The sequence below is a fragment of the Myotis brandtii genome, unplaced genomic scaffold (assembly GCF_000412655.1).
Source record: "Myotis brandtii unplaced genomic scaffold, ASM41265v1 scaffold236, whole genome shotgun sequence".
Taxonomy (NCBI): Eukaryota; Metazoa; Chordata; class Mammalia; order Chiroptera; family Vespertilionidae; genus Myotis; species Myotis brandtii.
Window position 1 is genome coordinate 540,440 of NW_005358901.1, and position 20,194 is coordinate 560,633.

Consider the following 20,194-nt stretch of genomic DNA (forward strand, 5'->3'; position numbering starts at 1 on the left):
CCGAGGGTGCCCAGCCCGCCCCTCTCCCTGCAGCCAGCTGGCTGGTGTCGCCGCAGGACCCACTCCTGGATGACTCTGGGAACCTATGGAGGCGCCATTTTTAAAAAATATATTTTTACTGATTTCTGAGAGGAAGGGGGAGGGAGAGCCAGAAACATCAATGATGAGAATCGTGGCTAGGCGGCCTCCTTGCACGCCCCCTACTGGGGATCAAGCCCACAACCCGGGCCTGTGCCCTGAGGGGGAGTCTAACGTTGACCTCCTGGTTCCTAGGTCTGGGCTCAACCACTGAGCCACACCGGCGGGGCTAGAGGCTGCCTTTTTTTTCTTCTTTTTTTCTTTTTTCTTTTTTTTGTCCTTATCAAAGCCGGTCCAAGGGGGCCTGAGATGGGAGAAGAGAGGCAAACAGGAAGTGTGTGGACTGGGCTTACATGAAGTTCTCAAGGCAGCCCCCACCCACGTATTATGCGATGGATGCACCCTTTCTGCCAGCGGGGTGTGGCCCGTGCCTCTTTGAGAAGCACGGGTGTGGATAAAGCTCAGGAAACCTGGAGCTGGGCACCCGCAGGTGAGAGGTGCAGGAGCCCACGGCCTGGCGGTGGATGTGGAGCTTTGAGATCCTCAGTGTTGGTCACCTGCTTCCCCAGCTGGCCCATCCATTGTGTAGCTGTGGGGAGGCCTCTGGCCCTGGCCAGCTGGCTTATTCTGGATCAGCATCCCAATGCCTAGAGTGCCAGGGGCTATAAATACAGGAGCCACTTACTGGGCCAAACTAACAACGGGGAATATTTTGGTGTCGGGAGGGAAAACGATCAGAAAATAAGGATTAGCCAACTCAGGAGTTTTCACATTTTTTTTTTAACCTTAGCCCATAATGAGAAATAGTTTCTCCATTATGACCCAGAACATTCATGTACTAATCATTAGTAACTAATGTATCAGTTGAAACAAAAGTTCTGTGAAAATGATCATTGGCATTTTATGTTGCATTTTTGTTTTTTGTTGTTTTTTTAAATTGTGCAGGGTGCGAAACACTAATTTATTTTGTCATCTATAATACATTGGTTAGACCCACAGTTTGGCCAGAACAGTGGTTAGGTGGTAGGAAGCTGAATGTATTGAAAAGGAGGTGCTGCAAGAACCCCCTACTGCCTGGTTTACAGACACTGTTTTAATTAGTTGGTTTTAGTGACTTTCTTAAGATATATCAAAAGTTGATTATTAAACATTGAAATATGTAAAGTTTCATACACATTTTGACAAAAGTTCAAATAAAGGGGAATGTCATCAGTATGCATTGAACACTGATGTGGCTGGGGGCTATCTTATTGGTTTTAACAACAGTGCTTTTTCCCATTTCCACGGGCATAGGTGCCAGGTCCTGATTTGGGGCAGCTAAAGTAAGTGCTGAGCAGTCTGGGGGCTGGGGTGAAGGAAGAGGATCAAGTCATGAGTAATCACTATGGGGCTGGCAGAGGTACAGCTCAGGAAGAGGGTCAGGGGTCAAGGCAAAGGGTACCAAGGTAAAACCCCCAGGTCTGGACTAAGCCAGATTCAAGATCAGTGAGCCAGACACCGGGAAGTATATATGATCTAATGACAACTTTCTATTTATTCAGCAGATGTCTGGTATTGCTGGGCCCTGGGGACAATACAGGACACGAGATAAATAATTTATATCTTCTAGGAGCTTCAAGCAGAGACCAGAGGAATAAGGAAGTGTTAGCCAGGTGAAGAGGGTAAGGGAGGGGCAGCAGCAATGTGTAAGGGTCCAGAGCAGGGAGGCCTGCCTTTCCAAGCACCGGAAGCATTACAGAGTAATTAGAATGAGGATGGAGATACAAAAAGAACCAGGAGGCCCCAAGCCTTGGCATTTATCCTAAAGACTATAGGAAGCAATCTGAGGGTTTTAAGCAGAGGAATGATGCTGTCAGATCCATGGGCACTCAGGGCAATGTCTGAGGGGGTCGGGAGTCTAGACCTGAAAGATCTGAGGAGCGTGCAAGCTACGTGTGCTCAGCCTAACGCAGGGTGGAGCTCATTCGTGTCTTAGACAACTGTGTATCAAGGGCCTGTTGTGTTCCAGGGCCTCTTCTGGGTGTTGATGCTGCGGAGTTCACTAAGGCAGAGATCTCACCCCATGGAGTCTCTTGGCAGTGGGGGAAGACAGACAGTAAATAGACAAATTGTAGTTCTGCATGATTGAAGTGGATAGTGGTTGTCGGGGAGCAGTATGGGAAGGCTGGAGAGGTCTGGCCCTGAGGGGGTCTTTCCATTGTGTGCTATGGGCACCTGAAAGCTTTTACATAGGGGTTTTGTGATGACATGTGTGCTTTAGAAAGATCACTTTGACACCCATATGAAGAATTCGGCAAAAATAATCATATCAGCCAACATTTTGAGCATTTACTCTGTGCCAGGTGCTCTTAAGTGTTTACCTGTCAACAATTTTAATCCTCACAAAAACCCTGTGAGGTTGTGTATTAATACCCTGCTGCTGCTGTAATAAATTGCAGCACAAACGTTGTTTTTAACAGAGCGCAGATGTATTATCTTACAAGTCTGGAGGTCAGAAGTGCTAAAGTCAAGGTGTTGGCAGGACGACATGCCTTGTGGAGGCTAGGAGAGGATTTATTGCCCTGCCTTGTCCAGCTTTTAGAGGCCCCTCCTCCATCTTTAAAGCACATCATTCCAACTCCTGATTCTTGCTCCACTACCTTTCTAACTAACTCTGCTACCTCCATCTTACAAGGACCCTTGTAATTATCTGGGGCCCACGCAGACAGTCCAGGATAATTACCCCATCTTAAAATCTGTAATTTAATCACACCTACAGGGTCCTTTTTGCCATATAAGGTAACATACTCACAGGTTCAGGGATTAGGATTGGCAACTCTGGGGAAACCATTCTTCAGCTTGCTACAGGTAGGTGCTATCTCGTTTTAGAGGCAGAGACGCTGAGCCTCAGACAAGTTAAGAAGCCTGTCCAAAGTCACAGAGCAGATACTGTGGAGTCTCCTGGGCCTTGTTCAGCCCTCACTCTGGTCATGGGCTTTCAGAGAAGCTTCTCTGGTCTCAGGGTAAAACTTTCCCCTCTGGTCCTCTGTTCCAGGTGCTGTGAAGGCAGTTGACTATGTGTGTGGGAACATAGAGTCTTGAGGGGAGAACAACAACTCTCAGTGGGCTGATTGAGTGCCTACTATGTGCCAGGCACGGTATGTGCACTAGAGGACAGGGCAGGCAGTCCTAACCCCTGCCTTCTTGGAGTCTGATAAGCATGACTGAATAATCACGCTAACAGTTACATGGTTTCAGACTGTGACATTCCTATCGCTTCTTCTAGGCCATTTGGCTAAGATCAAGTATAGTATCAGACTGTGACATTCCTGTGCAGGACAATAGGATGTGTGGGCCGTTGTTCCAAGGAGGCCTGCTCTTGTCTGATGGGCATGGGGAAAGGTTTCTGAGGAAATGATTTCGCAGCAACCCAAGGACATACTGGATGAGGACTGAGGGCACGTGAGGGCTGGGATTTTGTCCTGCGTGCCATGGGGTACGAAGGAAAGGACTGATGAGCTTTCAGAATGTGACATTGTTTAAACCAGAGCTTTGAAGTGTGTGTTGGATCTTTAGGGGACCTTACAAAATCCTCTAGTATTTGTACACGTTATATATATATATATATATTTTTTTTTTTTAATTGACTCAGAGGAAGGGAGAAGACGAGAGATAGAAACATCAATGATGAGAATCATTGATTGGCTGCCTCAACCAGCTAGAGCTGTACACGTTCTTAAAGGAACAAATATTCCAACAGTATGTCTTAAATTATCATTCCTTACATACAAGCACAAAACTAGTGTGAATTCCTCTTGCTTATACCACATAGAGATAATAAAACCAAAATAAATTTACAGATTAAGTACAAATAAAACTAAAGTCAGTACAATCCTAGTTAAAATATTAATTACAGGGCTTTATTTTGTTGGAGCTAAAATGCTGTTTCTGGGTGGCTGTAAAGCCCCTTTTCCCTGTTCAAAGTGACTTGATTCACCAGCCAAAACTTCCCTGTTTGCTGAACTGAAACTTTCCTGGGATATAACTGGCCTAGTTTGGGTCTAATATATCCTTCACCTGTAAAGTGTATTTCTGTTTTTTATTAGGCCAAGACATTGTAAGAGTATAGCCTGGTGTCAAGGAAGTTGTTGAGAAAATACAAACACTGGCACTGAAGTTAATAGGAACCTAAAGTGTGCGTCAGCACAGTTTATAAAGTGATTCACAATAGGCTTATCTTAGGGTTTTTTTTAGGTTGTCACTAAGTGAAACACTAATTTCAAACACTCATGGAAAACTTGCAAATCCCCCAAATACTTAGACCCAGAGCCACGGGGGCTGTAAGGAGATGATTACATTTGACTAATGAGAAAACGGAAACTTGGAGAAGTACAGTGACTCATGCCAGTCACGGGGACTGAATGTAGAACACCTAGGATTAGAACTCGGGCTTCCTGAGTCCCCAGTCTAGCCTTCACGCTGGTTTGCATCTCCAAAGCAAACCTGCCCTGAGCCTGCACCAAGTCCCAGGCCTCTGAACTGCCTTGTCAAGACCCCTTTCGTATCCATCCCATGGACTGACCTGATGGCCATCCTCTACCCTCCAGCCTCTTTCTCCCCCCACCCCTTTCCCTTCCAAGGTTACCTTCTTAGACTCAATCTTACCTGGGAGTATTCCAGGCACTCTTTTTTTTTTTTTTTTAAGATTTTTTAAAAATATGTTTTTATTGATTTTAAAGAGGGGGGATAGAGAGATAGAAACATTGATGAGAGAGAAACATCAATTGGCTGCCTCCTGTATGCCCCCTATCTGGGATTGAGCCTGAAATCTGGGTATATGCCCTGACTGGGAATCAATCCTGTGACCTCTTGGTTCATGGGTCATCGCTAAACCACTGAGCAACACCGGCCAGGCCAAGCACTTCTTAAGTCTTACCCTTACAATTCTTTCCCCTTGTTTCCTAACTGTTCACCTCCATCCCACATCCTCTCCAACCCTCATGGGCCAGGCCCTACCAGATCCAAGTGACACTGCAGGATGTTCATTTCCTACTGGCGAGGCATGTGCCGGGGGACAGAATGGGGTCTTACTGAACACTGCTCATGAAGGCTCCTGAGGTACAGGGCCCCCAGCACTAGGTGCTTAGTAGACACCTGCTTCTTAGGGCTGAACTCCATGGGAGAGGAAGGTTGGGGAGACTAGGTTGGAGTTGGATAAGAAAGGGATCTGTTATCTCAGGTGCATTTGTGTTACCCATTTAGGATAAGAAGCCTGGAGGGGGGTAAGCGAAATGGGTGAAGGTGGCCCAAAGGTATAAACTTAATGTACATAAGTCATAGAATGTAATGTACATCATGGTAACTATTATTAATAATACTGTACTGCGTATTTGAAGTTGCTAAGAGAGTAAATCTTAAAAGTTTTCATCACAAGAAAATTTTATAACTATGGTGATGGATGTTAACTATTGTGGAGATCATTTTGTAATATATTCAGATGTCAAGTCATTTCAGTTATTATGTTGTATAACTGAAACTAATATAATTTTATATGTGAATTATATCTCAATTAATAAATGAAGAAACCTGGAAAATAACCAGTAAGAGAGGTAAGTTACCTGGCAATAAGTGGTACTTAATAGTAGTAAGAACTAACACGTGCCTGGGGCACTCTTGTAAGCACTTGCATGGACTGACTTGTTGGATCTTCACAGCCATTCTATGAGCTAGAGAGTATTCTCACCCCAGAGACGCAGAGAAGTTAAGAAACTTGCTCAAGATCACTCACTAATAAGTGGAGGAGCTGGGATTTGAATCTGGGTGGCCAGGTGCCATGCCAGAGCTCTTAGCTACTACAGCAATCTGCCTGAAATCAAATGTTTGAAATAGATAGAAAAAAAGACATGAACTAGAGGCAGATGGTAGGAAACCCTGGTGATGGACCAGTAAACATAAACAGAGGAAACTACACTCATCATTTTCATGGGAAAATTTGAGAGACCATAGAAACTTGCATGCCTTCATCTTGAAGTTGAGGAGCCTAACAGCCACAGAGAGAGAAGTTCTCACCAGTGATTAGTGACAAAAACAAGGGTGCGAATCAGTTTTTCTAGCTTCCAGTCCAGGAGGTGATGTGTCATAGTAGAGAGAACATGGGTGTTCAGTGCACTGATTGACTAGGCAAGTAGTTAGTTGAGCATCTACTTTGTGCTAAGACCTGGGGATATGCAGTAGGCAAAACAGTCTCTACCCCTGCAGAGCAAGCCTTCACTCCTGCAAACGTGTATTGAGCGCCATTCTGGTAGGTTGAGAGGACGAGGTGTTAGGACTTGCCCCAGGAAGCCTGCAGTCTTTCCAAGAGCATGAGGTGATTATCCAGAGTCGTGGGTGGGGTGATAGAGGTGTACCCGGGAGCTGTGAGAGCCCACGGAGATACATCTGAACTGTCCTGAGAGATCGAGCTGGCTTCCTGGAGGAAATGAAGAGGCCTGAGTTGTTTTCAAGGCTACGATGTGATAGTTGAGTGAAACAGGTAGAGATAAGTCAGAAACATATATAGGACCTCAGAGGACAGAAAACTTGGGTTGAGCCTGACAGCCCTAGCTTCAGACACGGCCCTAGCACTTTGATAAGTACTTGCAAGGGTCCTGTGACAATCTTGGGAAATCATAGTTATTCTTTCTCTTACCAGCACCTTCACCGTTCCCACTTTCTGTTATAGCACCTGAGTTAACAGATACTTGGGTAAAACCATTTTGTAAAATCCTTGATGTATTAAATATGCTATTGAAATTTGCTGCATAAGGAATCAAATTGTAATTTCTAAAATATCCATATAGGCTATATAATCACATTCTGAATCCTGTAGTGTAAATAAAAACTTCATATTTTTCTGTGTATTGATAACTAAATAATATTGAATGTTATAATTTGATGCCAAAATCAGAGCTCATTTGTTCTTTGGGGTTTGGGGCCTGGGTGACATTCCAGATGTGTCATGGGCCACTCAGCCACCCAGGGCAGTGATAACTATTAGTCCAGATGGGCTTCACACTAGAGCCCTCATTAGTGACCCTGCAGTTTCTGCTCATTCAGGCATTTCGTGGGCTACAAGCAGGTAATTGGGTCCCTGAATGGTGGGTCCAGTTGTGATACAAGTATGTTAAAACTAGGATATCAAAAGCAAACATGAAAAGTATATGGTTTAGATTCATTTGAATTCATACTTTTAATGTATTTTCTAGGTTAACCACTAAATGCAGAGAAGGGGGAAAAGTGAGATAAAAATGCATAGTAAATTTTTCAAAAAGGCAAAAAGAAACAGAAAAAGAAATATTGAACGAGCAGGGCAAATAGCACAGAACAAGAATGTAAGTTTAAATGCAGATATATCAGTAATTATGTTAAATATTCCAGTTCAGTGACAAAAGTTGTTAGACTAAATAGGAAACCAAAATTCAATTCTGTGCCACTTAAATATGATATAACAATTGATTAAAAATGTATTTGACAAAATTCAATATCCTTTTGGAATTAAAAGGAAAAAAAAAACACCGGTGAACAAGGAATGGAAGGAAGTTCCTTAATCTTGATTAAGGTTATCTAACAAAAAGTGTATAACAAAAAATACGATATTTAATGGTGAAACATTGAAAGCTTTCTTATTGAGATTTTTTTTAAAAAAAGACAGGAATGCCCATTTTGACCAATTCAATTCAATTTTGTAATGGAGATCCTAGCTAATAAAGTAAATCAGGAATTATAAATAAGTTATAAGGTTTGAAAAGAGGAAAACAATACTGAAATAGGGTGTGTGGTGTTGTGGTTAAGAATGTGGCCTGTAGAATTGGACAGTTTTGAGTACAATTCCTGGTTCTGCTACAGTCTGTGTAATTCTGACAAGTTGCTTAGCTCCTCTGGGCCTTATTTCCTCCTCTGCGTAATAGGAATACAGGGCCTACCTTGTAGGAATGTAACAGGCTCAATAATAACTGCTTGCTGATAATAATAACATTTTTTGTTGATCTCACCAGCTGCATTAAACCAGAAATCTCCAGGTGATTGAAAAGTGTGGGAAGGACAAGGGACTGCCACCCCCTCTTATCTATCTTCATTGTCCTACAACTCCCTAACTGTCAAGGTTGAAGGCCAGAGGGTCGGGCTGTGTTTGGGGGCAGCACAACACTAGGTAATGTGTGTGGGCAGTTGCTTCACTTCTATCATTCATACTTATGTGGACAATCATAGAATTGTCCTCTTGAACTTTATCGCATGATTTTGTAACAATATAATAAAACAGGATGATATTTCAGTGGCTATGTGGGACACTCATACTAATGTTATTTTGCTATTGAGGACACACACCACCTTAGTGTGTCAAACTACATTAAGTGGTGATATACTATAAAAAAAAAAACAGTACTTTTAAAAATCTATTAAATATTCCCAAGAAGAACATAAAAATATCCAGAATGAAAAGAAAGCAAAACCTGCAGAAAATGAAATCAGTCATTATTTTGTTTTCTGTAGCATAGCAGTTAAAAGAATGGGCTGTGGAGTAGGACAGATAGGCAAGTAGTTATCTGTTGCTGTGTAACAAATTACTGCAAAACATAGCCACCTAAAACAAAAAAAATATATCTATTATCTCATGGTTTCTGTACGTCAGAAATGTGAGCATGACTTAGCTGCGTGCCTCTGCCTCAGGGCCTCATGCTGCTGCTATCAAGGTGTTGCCGAGGCCGCGTCTCAGCGGAAGGCTCAAGTAGGCCAAGACCCCCGTTTAGGCTCGCTGGGGGGGTGGCTGGCGGGTTTCAGGTCCTCGAGGGCTGTTGGTTGGAGACCACCTCAGTTCCTTGCCCCATGGGCTGCTCCATAGGCCAGATCAAGTAAGTGAGGGAGAGAAGGTGTGCACAGCCTTTTTGTCATCTCATCTCAGAAGTGACATCCCATCACTTTTGCCATATTTGATTGGTTAGAAGCAAATCACTAGCTCTAGTCCACAGGGGAGGGGTTTTTACTAGGGCATGAATACCAGGAGGTGGGGATCATTGGAGCCATTTTATAGGCTGCCTCCTTCATTCTGTCCTCTGGCCCCCACTGATTCATATCCCTCCCACATGCAGAATACACTCACCCCCTCTTAAGATCCCCATACGTCTCACCTCATTATAGTATCAGCTCAAAATCCAGAATCATCTCATCCAAATCAGGTCCAGGTGGGGATGAGGCTTTTGAAGACAAATCTCTATCATCTATTGGTGTATAACATATCACCCCCAGATTTGATAGCTTAAAACAACAAACATCTCACAGGAGTGAGGGATCACTGGGGCCATCTTAGGGGCTGCCTACCACCACTGTCTAGGTCAGTGATGGCGAACCTATGATACACGTGTCAGAGGTGACACGCGAACTCATTTTTTTGGTTGACTTTTCTTTGTTAAGTGGCATTTAAATATATAAAATAAATATAAAAAATATAAATCTTTGTTTTACTATGGTTGCAAATATCAAAAAATTTCTATATGTGACACGGCACCAGAGTTAAGTTAGGGTTTTCAAAATGCTGACACGCCGAGCTCAAAAGGTTCGCCATCACTGGTCTAGGTTCACATTCTTATTCTGCCACATACTAGCTGTGTACCCTTGGGCTAATCACTTCCCCTTTCTTGTGCTTCACTTGTTTTCATCTTTAAAATGGGGCTAATAATAATACTTACCTAATAGGGATATGATGATTAAGTGACATAATTTGTAAAGTAATTAGCATAGTCCCTGGCAAATAGTAAATGTTCAATAAATGGTAGTCATTTATAATTAATGTTATTAGAATTGTTATTTTTTTAAATATATTTCTTTATTGATTTCAGAGAGGAAGGGAGAAGGAGAGAGAGATGGAAACATCAATGATGAGAGAGAATCATTGATCGGCTGCCTCCTGCACGCCCCCTACTGGGGATCAAGCCCGCAGCCCAGGCATGTGCCCTTGGCCAGAATCGAACCCGGGACCCCTCAGTCCGCAGGATGATGCTCTATCCACTGAGCCAAGTCGGCTAGGGCTAGAATTGTTATTTTTTATTTTTATTTTTTTTCAAAGAAAAAAACTTGAGCCCTGGCCAGGTGGCTCAGTTGGTTGGAACGTGATCCTATACACCAAAAGGTTGCGTGTTCAATCCCCAGTCTGGGTGCGTATGGGAGGCAACTGATCGGTGTTTCTCACATCGATGTTTCTCTCCCCCCCCCCCCCCCCAGAAATCTGTGGAAACATATCCTCAGGTGAGGATTCAAAACAAAACAAATAAAAAACTTGAAAAGCTTTCTTAGAATGTAGAGAGAAAAAGATATAGAGAGAAGATGCTAGGCTCTGGATACAAAGGGTGAGAATTCAACCTAAAACTAGTCCCAGTGCTTCAAGGAGTCCAAGGAGATCAGAGCAGTGGTTAAAGTTTAAAAAACAAAAACTATTAAACAAAAAGGTGTTTGAATCTGCTAATTAAAGTATTTCACATGGTCAAAGCACAATTAGAATATTGGGATAAGGTTGGGATTTGCGAGACAGTTTAGATAAGGACCCGTGGGAATAACTGGATGAACCCTGTAGTTGGACCTGCTGATTAGTGACTGCAGGCCAGTCCGGTTTAGAAAGTCACAAAGGGAGGCTGTGGGCACATGGTCTTTACAGTTAAACACACAGCTCCAGATTCAGGCCGAGTCTGGACCAGCTTTAGGCCTGAGCAGGATGCATCCCCTCTCTGCTGTACTGTGACCAACTTGAGGAGGAATAGGTCCCTTGATTTTCTTAGCCCTGTCTCTGTACCTGTAGCAGGAATAAAGCAACGCTCGAGTTAGAGGATATCCTAGAGCCCTTTATGCTGTAAACATGGTTCAAGGTCAGGGCCGTATTCCTGCTGTTCCCTACAGTGTGTGGACGGAGTAGGTTCAGTAATTATGGTTGAGCTGTACCCTTGTGGAAGTGGAACTCGAGTTGTAAATGTGTCGTCCTCCCAGTCTGGCCTCCACCCCAACCTTGCCTCTCATTCTTCCCATCAGGCTAAGTGCAGGAACATGGTAACCTACCTTCTTGCCTCTCTCTCATTCTTCCCATCAGGCTAAGTGCAGGAACATGGAGCACTCGCTGCGGGAGAAAGCCAAGGCCTTCTGGGCCATGCGGCGCTCTTATGAGGCCATTGCCAAGCACAATCAGGTAAGTGAGTGCTCCGGCTGTGTGGAACAGTGGGGCCACCTAAGGCCATCTTGCGGGTAGGTGAGGGGGGCTGGCCCTGGTCATGGCTGTTGACACAGAGTCGGCCTTCCCCAGCCCTGACGGTCTAGTACAGCCATGCTCTCAGACTCTGATTATGGCTGTGCTGCCAGGCCCTCTTTAAATACCTGTGCATGCCATGCCAGTAGCCACAGGAGTGGCTTAAAAGCCACCTGCACTATGGTTTCAGACTAACTTAAGCATGTGGCACACTTTTCCATCTACCTGAGTACTCAAGCCAGTGATGACCTGGGCTCATTAGTTATTACTCTTTCCCGCTCTCTCTCTGTGTCCACTCCATCAGCAGTTCTGTCCCCTCTATCTCCAAAATACATCACGATCACATCCATCCTACACTCCGTATCCACTGCCACCATCCCAGTCCAGGTCACTGTCTTTTCTCACTTGCCTTCCTACCTGAGCCCCATGCTTCCTTCACTCTTTTATGTTGTTGTTAATCCTCACCTGAGTATATTTTTTTTCATTGATTTTCAGAGAGAGTGGAAGAGGGGGAGAAACAGAGAGAGAATCATCAATCGATTGGTTGCCTCCCGCACGTGCCCCACCCGGGGCCAGGGATCGAGTCTGCATCTAAGGTATGTGCCCTTGACCAGAATTGAACCCAAGACCCTTCAGTCTGTAAGCCAATGTTCTAACCACAGAGCAAACCAGCTGGGGCACTTCCTTCCACTCTTCTTCTGCAGTCCACTCTCTGCAGAGTGACCTGCTCTTTTAGAAAATGCATCGATCGTGTCACTCCTCTCTTTATAATTGTCCAATGGCTTCCATGACCCACAATATAATCCAGACTCCTCACCATGGCCTCCAAGGCCCTCATCCAACACCTTCCTGCTCCTCAACTTCATCTCCTCTCAGGCTGGCCTGTGCTCTCAGTTCCAGGCACATTGGCCTTCTTCCTGTTCCTTAAATGAGCTAAGTCTTCTGGCTGTTTTTTTCCTGCCTGCTCTGTTTTTTATCTTCCTGTGTGATAAGAATCATCCCAGATTTCACTCTCTCTTCCACTGTACATTATCAGACTTTTTAGCTTGATATTTCAATAGCGCTGTCTCACTTCCTTTGCATTTCTTGGATTTTTACTAAGTTTGTACATCCTTTCACAAGTATAATAGCCATTTGCATTCCTTGGAATATTTATATTTTCTCCTTGTGGATGCATAAGAGCACTTTGTATATTAAGAATAATATGTTCTTATATATATTTATATATGGGAAAATATTTTTCCTACTTTATCTTTTCTTTTTCAATGAAATATTTTCACTTTTTTTGGTCATTTTCACTTTTTCAGTGAACCATTTTATCATCAGATTGTCAGAGCCATAAACATATATTGAATTTTCAATCCAAAGATATGGATTACTGCCCTAACTGGTTTGGCTCAATGGATAGAGCGTCGGCCTGGGGACTCAAGGGTCCCAGGTTCGATTCCGGTCAAGGGCATGTACCTTGGTTGCAGGCACATACCCAATAGGGAGTGTGCAGGAGGCAGCTGATCGATGTTTCTCTCTCATCGATGTTTCTAACTCTCTATCCCTCTCCCTTCCTCTCTGTAAGAAATCAATAAAATATATTTTTAAAAAAAAAGATATGGATTACTAACCTTCTATTGCTAGAGCACACATTTTGAGGTGTTTTTCCGATAGTCATCATGAACTGTACAATTTGTATATTTTAATCAATAAGTATTTACCTTTATTAGTATTTACCTTTATTACTTTTTTTTACTAACCTTCCATTGCTAGAGCACACATTTTGAGGTGTTTTTCTGATAGTCATCATGAACTATACAATTTGTATATTTTAATAAATATTTACCTTTATTAGTATTTACCTTTATTACTTTTTTAAAGCTTTTTGTGGTTATGATTAAGTATGCATATTATTAATGATTCCAGTTTTTGTTTGTTTATTGATTTAAGAGACGGGGGCAGAGAAACATTGATTTGTTGTTCCACTTATTTATGTATTCATTGGTTGATTCTTGTATGTGCCCTGACTGGTGATTGATCCTGCAACCTTGGCATATCGGGATGACACTCTAACCAACTGAATTACCCAGCCAGGGCAATGATTCTATTTTTAAATAAATATTTCCTGCTGCTCTTTTGGTAAGCCTCTTGATCAAACAAATTTGAAATCCTAAGATTGGAAAGCAATTAATTGTTTTTAAATAGTTGCTATTTGCATCAATTCTTTTCTGTGACTCAGGATTTCTTTTGCTGTTGTGCAGCTTAAACAAGATACAGAATATTATATATTGAGGAAGTTACAAGACCACAGTTGTCATATATAAGCAGCAATTTCAGCTTTTAAAAAATTAATCAAAAACAACTTCATTATGCTGTTTGACTTATTTCAAATTTAAACTTGTAAATTAGTGATAAGAAAACTTCATCTATATTTTATCCATTTGGGTTCTGCATAGGTTTCTTTTGAAAGTCGAGTTCCTTTGCTAAAAATCTGAGTCACTGGGCTAGGTGACAGCTTAGGTTCCCTCCACAGTCTGATCCTCTGTGCCTCCTTCCCGCTCTCTGCTGCAGGTGGAGGCTACCTGGCTGGAAAGGAGAATCCGGCAGGAGTTTGAAAAGCTTCGAGAGTTCTTAAGAGGGGAGGAGCAGGCCATCCTGGATGTCATGGCTGAGGAGGCGAGGCAGAAGCAGCATTTGGTGGAGGAGAAGATGAAGCAGCTCAAGAAAGACACAGAGACTCTAGCCCATGAGATTGAGCGGCTGCAGATGGAGATGAAGGAAGATGATATTTCTTTTCTCATGGTGAGGAGCTCATCATCTCAGTGACAGGGACCAGATGTTCAGGGACCAGTGGGAGCCTGAGACCAGCAGCCCCGGGCAGCCCAATATGTTTTTATTGGGGAGAGAGAGAGAGAGAGAGAGAAACATCCATGTGAGATTGGCTGCCTCTTGGATACCCCCTACTGTGCCCTGACCGGGAATCAAACCAGCAACCTTTGGGTGCATGGGGCAATGTTCAACCAACTGAGCCACACCGGCCAGGGCTCCCATACGATTTTGATTCGCATTTCCCTGATGGCTAGTGACATTGAGCATCTTTTCATGTAGTTGTTGCCATTTGTGTGTATCTTCTTTGGAGAAATGTACATTCAAGTCCTTTAGCCATTTTAAAAATGGGGCTGTTTGTCTTTTTGTTGTTGAATTGTAAGATTTTTTTAATATATATTATGGCTACTAGACCTTTATCAGCTATATAATGTATAAATATTTTCTTCCAATCTCTGAGTTATTTTTTCACTTTCTTGATGACATCCTTTGAAGCACAGAGACTTTTCATTTTGATGAAGTGCTCCTTAACTGTTTTCTTTTGCTGCTGCTTTGTGCTGTTGGTGTCATATCTAAGAAGCCATAGCCTAAGCCAAGTTCATGATTTTTCTAGTTTTATCTCTACGTTTAAGTCTTTGACCCATTTTGAGTTAATTTTTTAATACGGTGTAAGGGAATCCAACTTCATTCTTTTGCATGTGGATATCCAGTTGTCCCAGCACCATTTGTTTAGACCATTCTTTCCCCATTGAATGTTCTTGGCACCCTGTAGATAACCAATTGCTGGTAAATGTGACAGTTTATTTGTAGACTTTCGATGTCCACTGGTCCATATGTCTATCCTTATGTTAATACCACACTAACTTGTTTACTATTGCTTTTATTAAGTTTTCAGTAGGGAAGTGTGAGCCACCAGCTTTGTTCTTTTCCAAGATTGTTTTGGCTATTTTGGGTCCCTTGAATTTTCATATGAATTTTAGAACAGCTTATCAGTTTCTGAAATTTTGATAGAAATTCCATTGAATCTTTAGATCAGTTTGGGGATTATGGCCATCTTAATGCTATTAAGTCTTCTGACACATGAACATTGGGTGTATGGCTCCTTTTGAGGTCAGAAACTTACATGTTTTCTCTGTGTCTATGTTTGTGTCTGATTTTTTCTCTTTCAGAAACACAAGAGCCGAAAACGCCGGTAAGTTGCCAGGGTTGATGGAGGGGAGGGAAAGAGCAGGCAGAAATACCTGGGGTGCAAACTCCAGTGGCTCCAGGGCCAGGCATGTAATAAAGCCAACTGGGTGTAAGACAGAGGGCGTGATGGGGACTGGCCAGGTGTACAGAGCCCTCTTTCAAGGCATCCCACTGGTGCAGTGTTGTTATCCACGGGGTAGGGAGAGAGAGTGCCATCCTGCGCGTGGCTCATAGTTCTCAGTAGGTCGTCCCAACATTTAAGCTTGTTTCTTGGTCAGCACCCTCCCTCCGAGAGCCTCTGGACATATACTGGCTGATGTTGATGGTTTAACTCAGGGATGAGTAAGGAAGAACTGTGTCTCAGGCAGAGCTGTACGAAGATGGAAGAGAGTGCTTTGGGCAGTAGTGAGTTCCCTGTCATTGTAGGTGTTTAAGCAAAGGCCAGTGACACCTCATACTGTTGGACTAGAGGGCCTTTATGATCCCTTTTGACTCAGACATCCTTTGAGCAAATGTGTGAGTGTAATTTCTGCCCACAAGGAAGGCAACCATGTCTGAGTACCTCCTATTTATATTTATCTCAGCTGGGGCAGGATGAGCCCTAATACTGAATCTTGAAGCGGTATGAGCTGCCCAGATGGTTCCTGGCTCATCCTCTCATCAGAGCCCAGTTTAGGTTTGTCCTGGGTGAGGTGGTGGGGAATTTAGGCCTGTGACAAGGGAAGAAGTCCTATTGTTTGTTAAATCCAGCTGACCCAGTTAGGCCCAGATGCATGACCCCGGCCCTGCCCACCAGACCCAATTCTCCCTCCCCAGCCTCTTCTGCACCATGGAGCCAGAGCCTGTGCAGCCTGGCATGCTGATCAACGTTTGCAAGTACCTAGACTCCCTGCAGTACCGTGTCTGGAAGAAGATGGTCATGTCTGTTGAAACTGGTGAGTGGGAGCGCGCGCGGGCAGGTGGTACAGGCATGGGAGGCACTTCACGCAAGGCAGAGAGCTCGCTAAACTCACTTTCCTCACTTTCTCCAGCCTCGTTCAGACAAGGCCCCAGTGCTGCCTTGTTCAGACAGGGCCCCAGCACCCAACTCCTCCTCCACTCCTTGCCCCACTGCTCTTAGCAGGACGCCTTCCTCTTTGGGTCCTGACACGTGGCCACCTCTTCAGAAAAAGAAACTGACTTCCCTCTATTCAGAACTGGATTGTGTATACAAATCTTCCTCAGTTAAGAATTGCCTCTTTCAAGGTGATTCCAGCCCACACGATCACTAGGTCATGTGCTGTGGCTGAATGTTTGTATGCCCTCCTCCCCCACCCAGATCATATGTTGAAGCCCTAACCTTCTATGTGATGGTGTTTGGAAGCAGGGCCTCTGGGAGGTGATTAGGATTGGATGAGGTCATAAGGGTGGTGCCCTATGGTGGGATCCGTGCCCTTATAAGAAGAGACACGAGAGAGCTGACTTCGTCTCTCTCATTCCGTCTTGTGAGGACACAGCAGGAAAGTGACCATCTGTAAACCAAAAAGAGGGCCCTCACCATAACTTGGCCATGGGAGCACCCTGATCTCGGACTTCCAGCCTCTAGAACCATGAGAAATAAAGTTCTGTTGTTTGAGCCACCCAGTCTACGGTGCTTTTGTTGTGGCCGCCCAAACTGACTGACTCTTATAGGGAGAAATGTCGGTGACCCAGGGGATGTTCCATGCTTTTCTAAGGCGGCATGGGAGTTGTGTGAGCATCAGGATCCCTGCCTGTATTGCTCCCGATGGCTGACATAATCAGACTGCAAACTGGATGTCTTAAAATGGCAGAAATTCATTCTCACATGGCCAGAGGCTAAGAAGTCCAAAATCTAGGTGTCAGCAGGGTCCTGCACCCTCTCAACCCTGTGGGGGAAGATCTTTGTCTCTTCTTAACTCCTGGTGTTTGCAGGCAATCCGGGGTTGGGGCCACAGCACTTTTATCTCCACCTTTGTGGTCACATGACCTTCTCCCCTCACTGTGTTGCTTCTCTTTTTTGTAAGGTCAACAGTCATTGTATTAAGGCCCCACTATATTCCAGTCTAATTACATCTGAAACAAATAAGGTCACCTTCTGAGGTACTAGGGGTTAGGACTTCCACATATCTTTCTTAGTGGGGCACGTTTCAACTCATAACCCTGTCCCTCAGCCCAGGGCAGCTCCCTCCCTGCACTGGGCCAGGTGGGACACCGTTGGTCAGTCTGGGGGGCCGGGGCATCAGCTGGCATGGCAGAAGGGCAGGATGTGAGGTTCCCTGATTTACCCCACTCTCTCCCTCTGCTCTCAGTGCCCTTCAGCTTTGATCCCAACACCGCGGCGGGCTGGCTGGCTGTGTCTGAGGACCTCACCAGTGTCACCAACCACGGCTACCGAGTGCAGGTGGAGAACCCGGAGCGCTTCTCCTCGGCGCCCTGCCTGCTGGGCTCCCGCTCCTTCTCCCACGGCTCCCACGCCTGGGAGGTGGACCTGGGGGGGCTGCCCAGCTGGCGGGTGGGCGTGGTGCGCATGTGCCTAGAAACTGGCCCCGAGGGCTACTCCCACAGCTGCTACCAGGACACTCGCTCTGGTTTCTGGTACCTGTGCCGCACGCAGGGAGTGGAGGGCGACCACTGCGTGACCTCAGACCCGGCCACCTCACCACTGGTCCCCTCCATCCCACGCCGCCTGCGTGTGGAGCTGGAATGTGAGGAGGGCGAGCTGTCCTTCTACGATGCGGAGCGCCAGTGCCACCTCTACACCTTCCATGCCCGCTTTGGGGAGGTGCGGCCCTACTTCTACCTGGGGGGCACCCGGGGGAACGGGCCCCCCGAGCCTCTGCGCATCTGTCCCCTGCGCATCACTGTCAAGAAGGAGCTGGATACCTGAGGCCGGCGGGGAGCCTGCCAGGTGCTGCCCAGGTGTTCTGCCATGGTCCTGCTTTCTTTCTGTCCCTCTTTCTCAAGCCCACACTCACCTGGACACCTCTAGGTCCTGCTTTGTTGCCAGGATCTTGCTACTAACTGTCTAACCCTTTTCCGTGGCTCCAGACCCCAAGCCCCCCTCTTCATTTTTGGTCTTTTCTGTGCCCACAGTTGAACGTCATCCAGGAGATAGCTTACTGGCCAGGCTCTCCCCAGAGTCCTGGCATCTTCGGGATGTGAATTTCCTTCCTTCTAACTCCAGGATTTCTGGGGACAAAGTTTGCCGCTAGAGTAAGACCTGTTTTAAAAATGTTTTTAATGTAGGTTTTATTATTCAGGTATGATGAGGCCAACAGACAAGAGTCAGCTGCCGCTGCGAAGAGTTTGTACTTATTGTTCCTAAGAGGAAGGGCCGTGCTATGGGGTGGGGGACACAGAGGGAAGCACCAGGTCCCCCTAGGACAGTGGTCGGCAAACTGCGGCTCGCGAGCCACAGGCGGCTCTTTGGCCCCTTCGGTTTGGCCCCTTGAGTGTGGCTCTTCCACAAAATACCACGTGCGGGCACGCATGTACAGTGCGATTGAAACTTTGCGGCCCATGCGCAGAAGTTGGGATTTTGTGGAAGAGCCACGCTCAAGGGGCCAAAGAGCCGCATGTGGCTCACAAGCCACAGTTTGCCGACCACTGCCCTAGGAGGCAGAGGGAGTGACGGGGGTGCATAGGCAGGAGACTGTAGTGTTTTCACAGGAAAGAACAGATGAGGCAGGTACAGGGTGGACAGGTTTAGGATTGGTTAGTGTAGCTAACCCTGGGAGAGGCAGTTCCCATAGTCAGTGAGCTCCAGATTTCAGAGTATCAAGAATGTAGAAATATATATATATATAATACAGGACCATGGCTGTGGCTTTGGGGCAGGACCAGGACTCGGCTCACCTGTCACTTTAAACCAGTATTTTAACACTGCCTCACAGAGCCTCCCTGGGGGTCCTCGAGGCCCGAGGCGAGGATGCCCATCAGATCAACTCTGATTTAACTCTTTATATTTCTTGGATGATTTCCTCTGAACAGAGGGTTCCAGAGCACTTAAAAAACACAATTTTAGAACCATGGTTTAGGCCCGTTCCCTCTCTGGTCCTGGGTTTCCCCGTCTGTAAATGAGGCAGCAGGACTGGAGGATGATGTGCTTCCGTAATTGCTGTGGAGGAAACTCCTCGTCGCTGTTACAAAGGTAGGAGAAGGGGAGGAAAGGGTGCAGTCCGGGTGCGCAGGGAGTGAGAAGGGAAGGAGATACTCGTTCTTGTTCTGCTGCCTTTTGTGTTTTTATCCCGATTTCTTCTCCCTCTGCCATGCCTGCCGGATATGTACCTCCATCTTTTTTTCCTCGTGCATGCCTACAGGTAATTTTAATGGTTGAATCACCATGTCCTGGGGACAGCATTGTAAAAGGAAAATAATTTTTATAGTAGCGATGTTCTCACTGGGGGAGTGCGTTCCTGACCGAGGATTGACATTCTTTGTCCTGCCTGCGCCCCCGGTTCACAGAAACGGATATTTTATACAGACATGATGACTCAAAACTATAAATTGGTTATAAATGTGGTGAGTACTTTGGCAGGGGCCACGGGAAGGACGTGGTAGGAAATACCGCTGAGTAAAGGCAAGCAGGTTGGGAGTGGGGATGCTGACACACTCGTGAGCGGCCCCTCCAGAGGACTCAGACTTGGAAAAGCTCAAAGCACTTTGATACTAAACACGTGAGGCCAGTGCGCACTCTACAACAAAGTATTTATCAAGCCCTTCTAATATAATTTCCATGTAATTATCTTGACTGGAAGTTTTGTTAGTTATAGTAAACTTTTAAAAATGTTTTTTATTTCCATCTTACATGTTGGGAAAGTTGTGTGTTTTTACAGCTTGATTTGGATAGGCTAGGTCCCTTTTATGAAAATA

At 45.1% G+C, this 20,194-nt stretch overlaps 1 protein-coding gene across 1 annotated transcript in view; it reads left to right on the forward strand.

The window, feature by feature from the left end:
* TRIM35 (tripartite motif containing 35) overlaps positions 1-18,534 on the forward strand; it is a 19,161-nt gene extending 627 nt beyond the window's left edge. The window contains exons 2-7 of the mRNA XM_014540047.1: positions 522-568; positions 11,168-11,263; positions 13,880-14,110; positions 15,304-15,326; positions 16,139-16,257; positions 17,632-18,534. Of these exons, the coding sequence (XP_014395533.1) occupies positions 522-568; positions 11,168-11,263; positions 13,880-14,110; positions 15,304-15,326; positions 16,139-16,257; positions 17,632-18,209 (1,094 nt within the window). The 3' untranslated portion in view covers positions 18,210-18,534. The remainder of the gene's footprint in view (positions 1-521; positions 569-11,167; positions 11,264-13,879; positions 14,111-15,303; positions 15,327-16,138; positions 16,258-17,631) is intronic.
* The last annotated feature ends 1,660 nt before the right edge of the window (positions 18,535-20,194 follow it).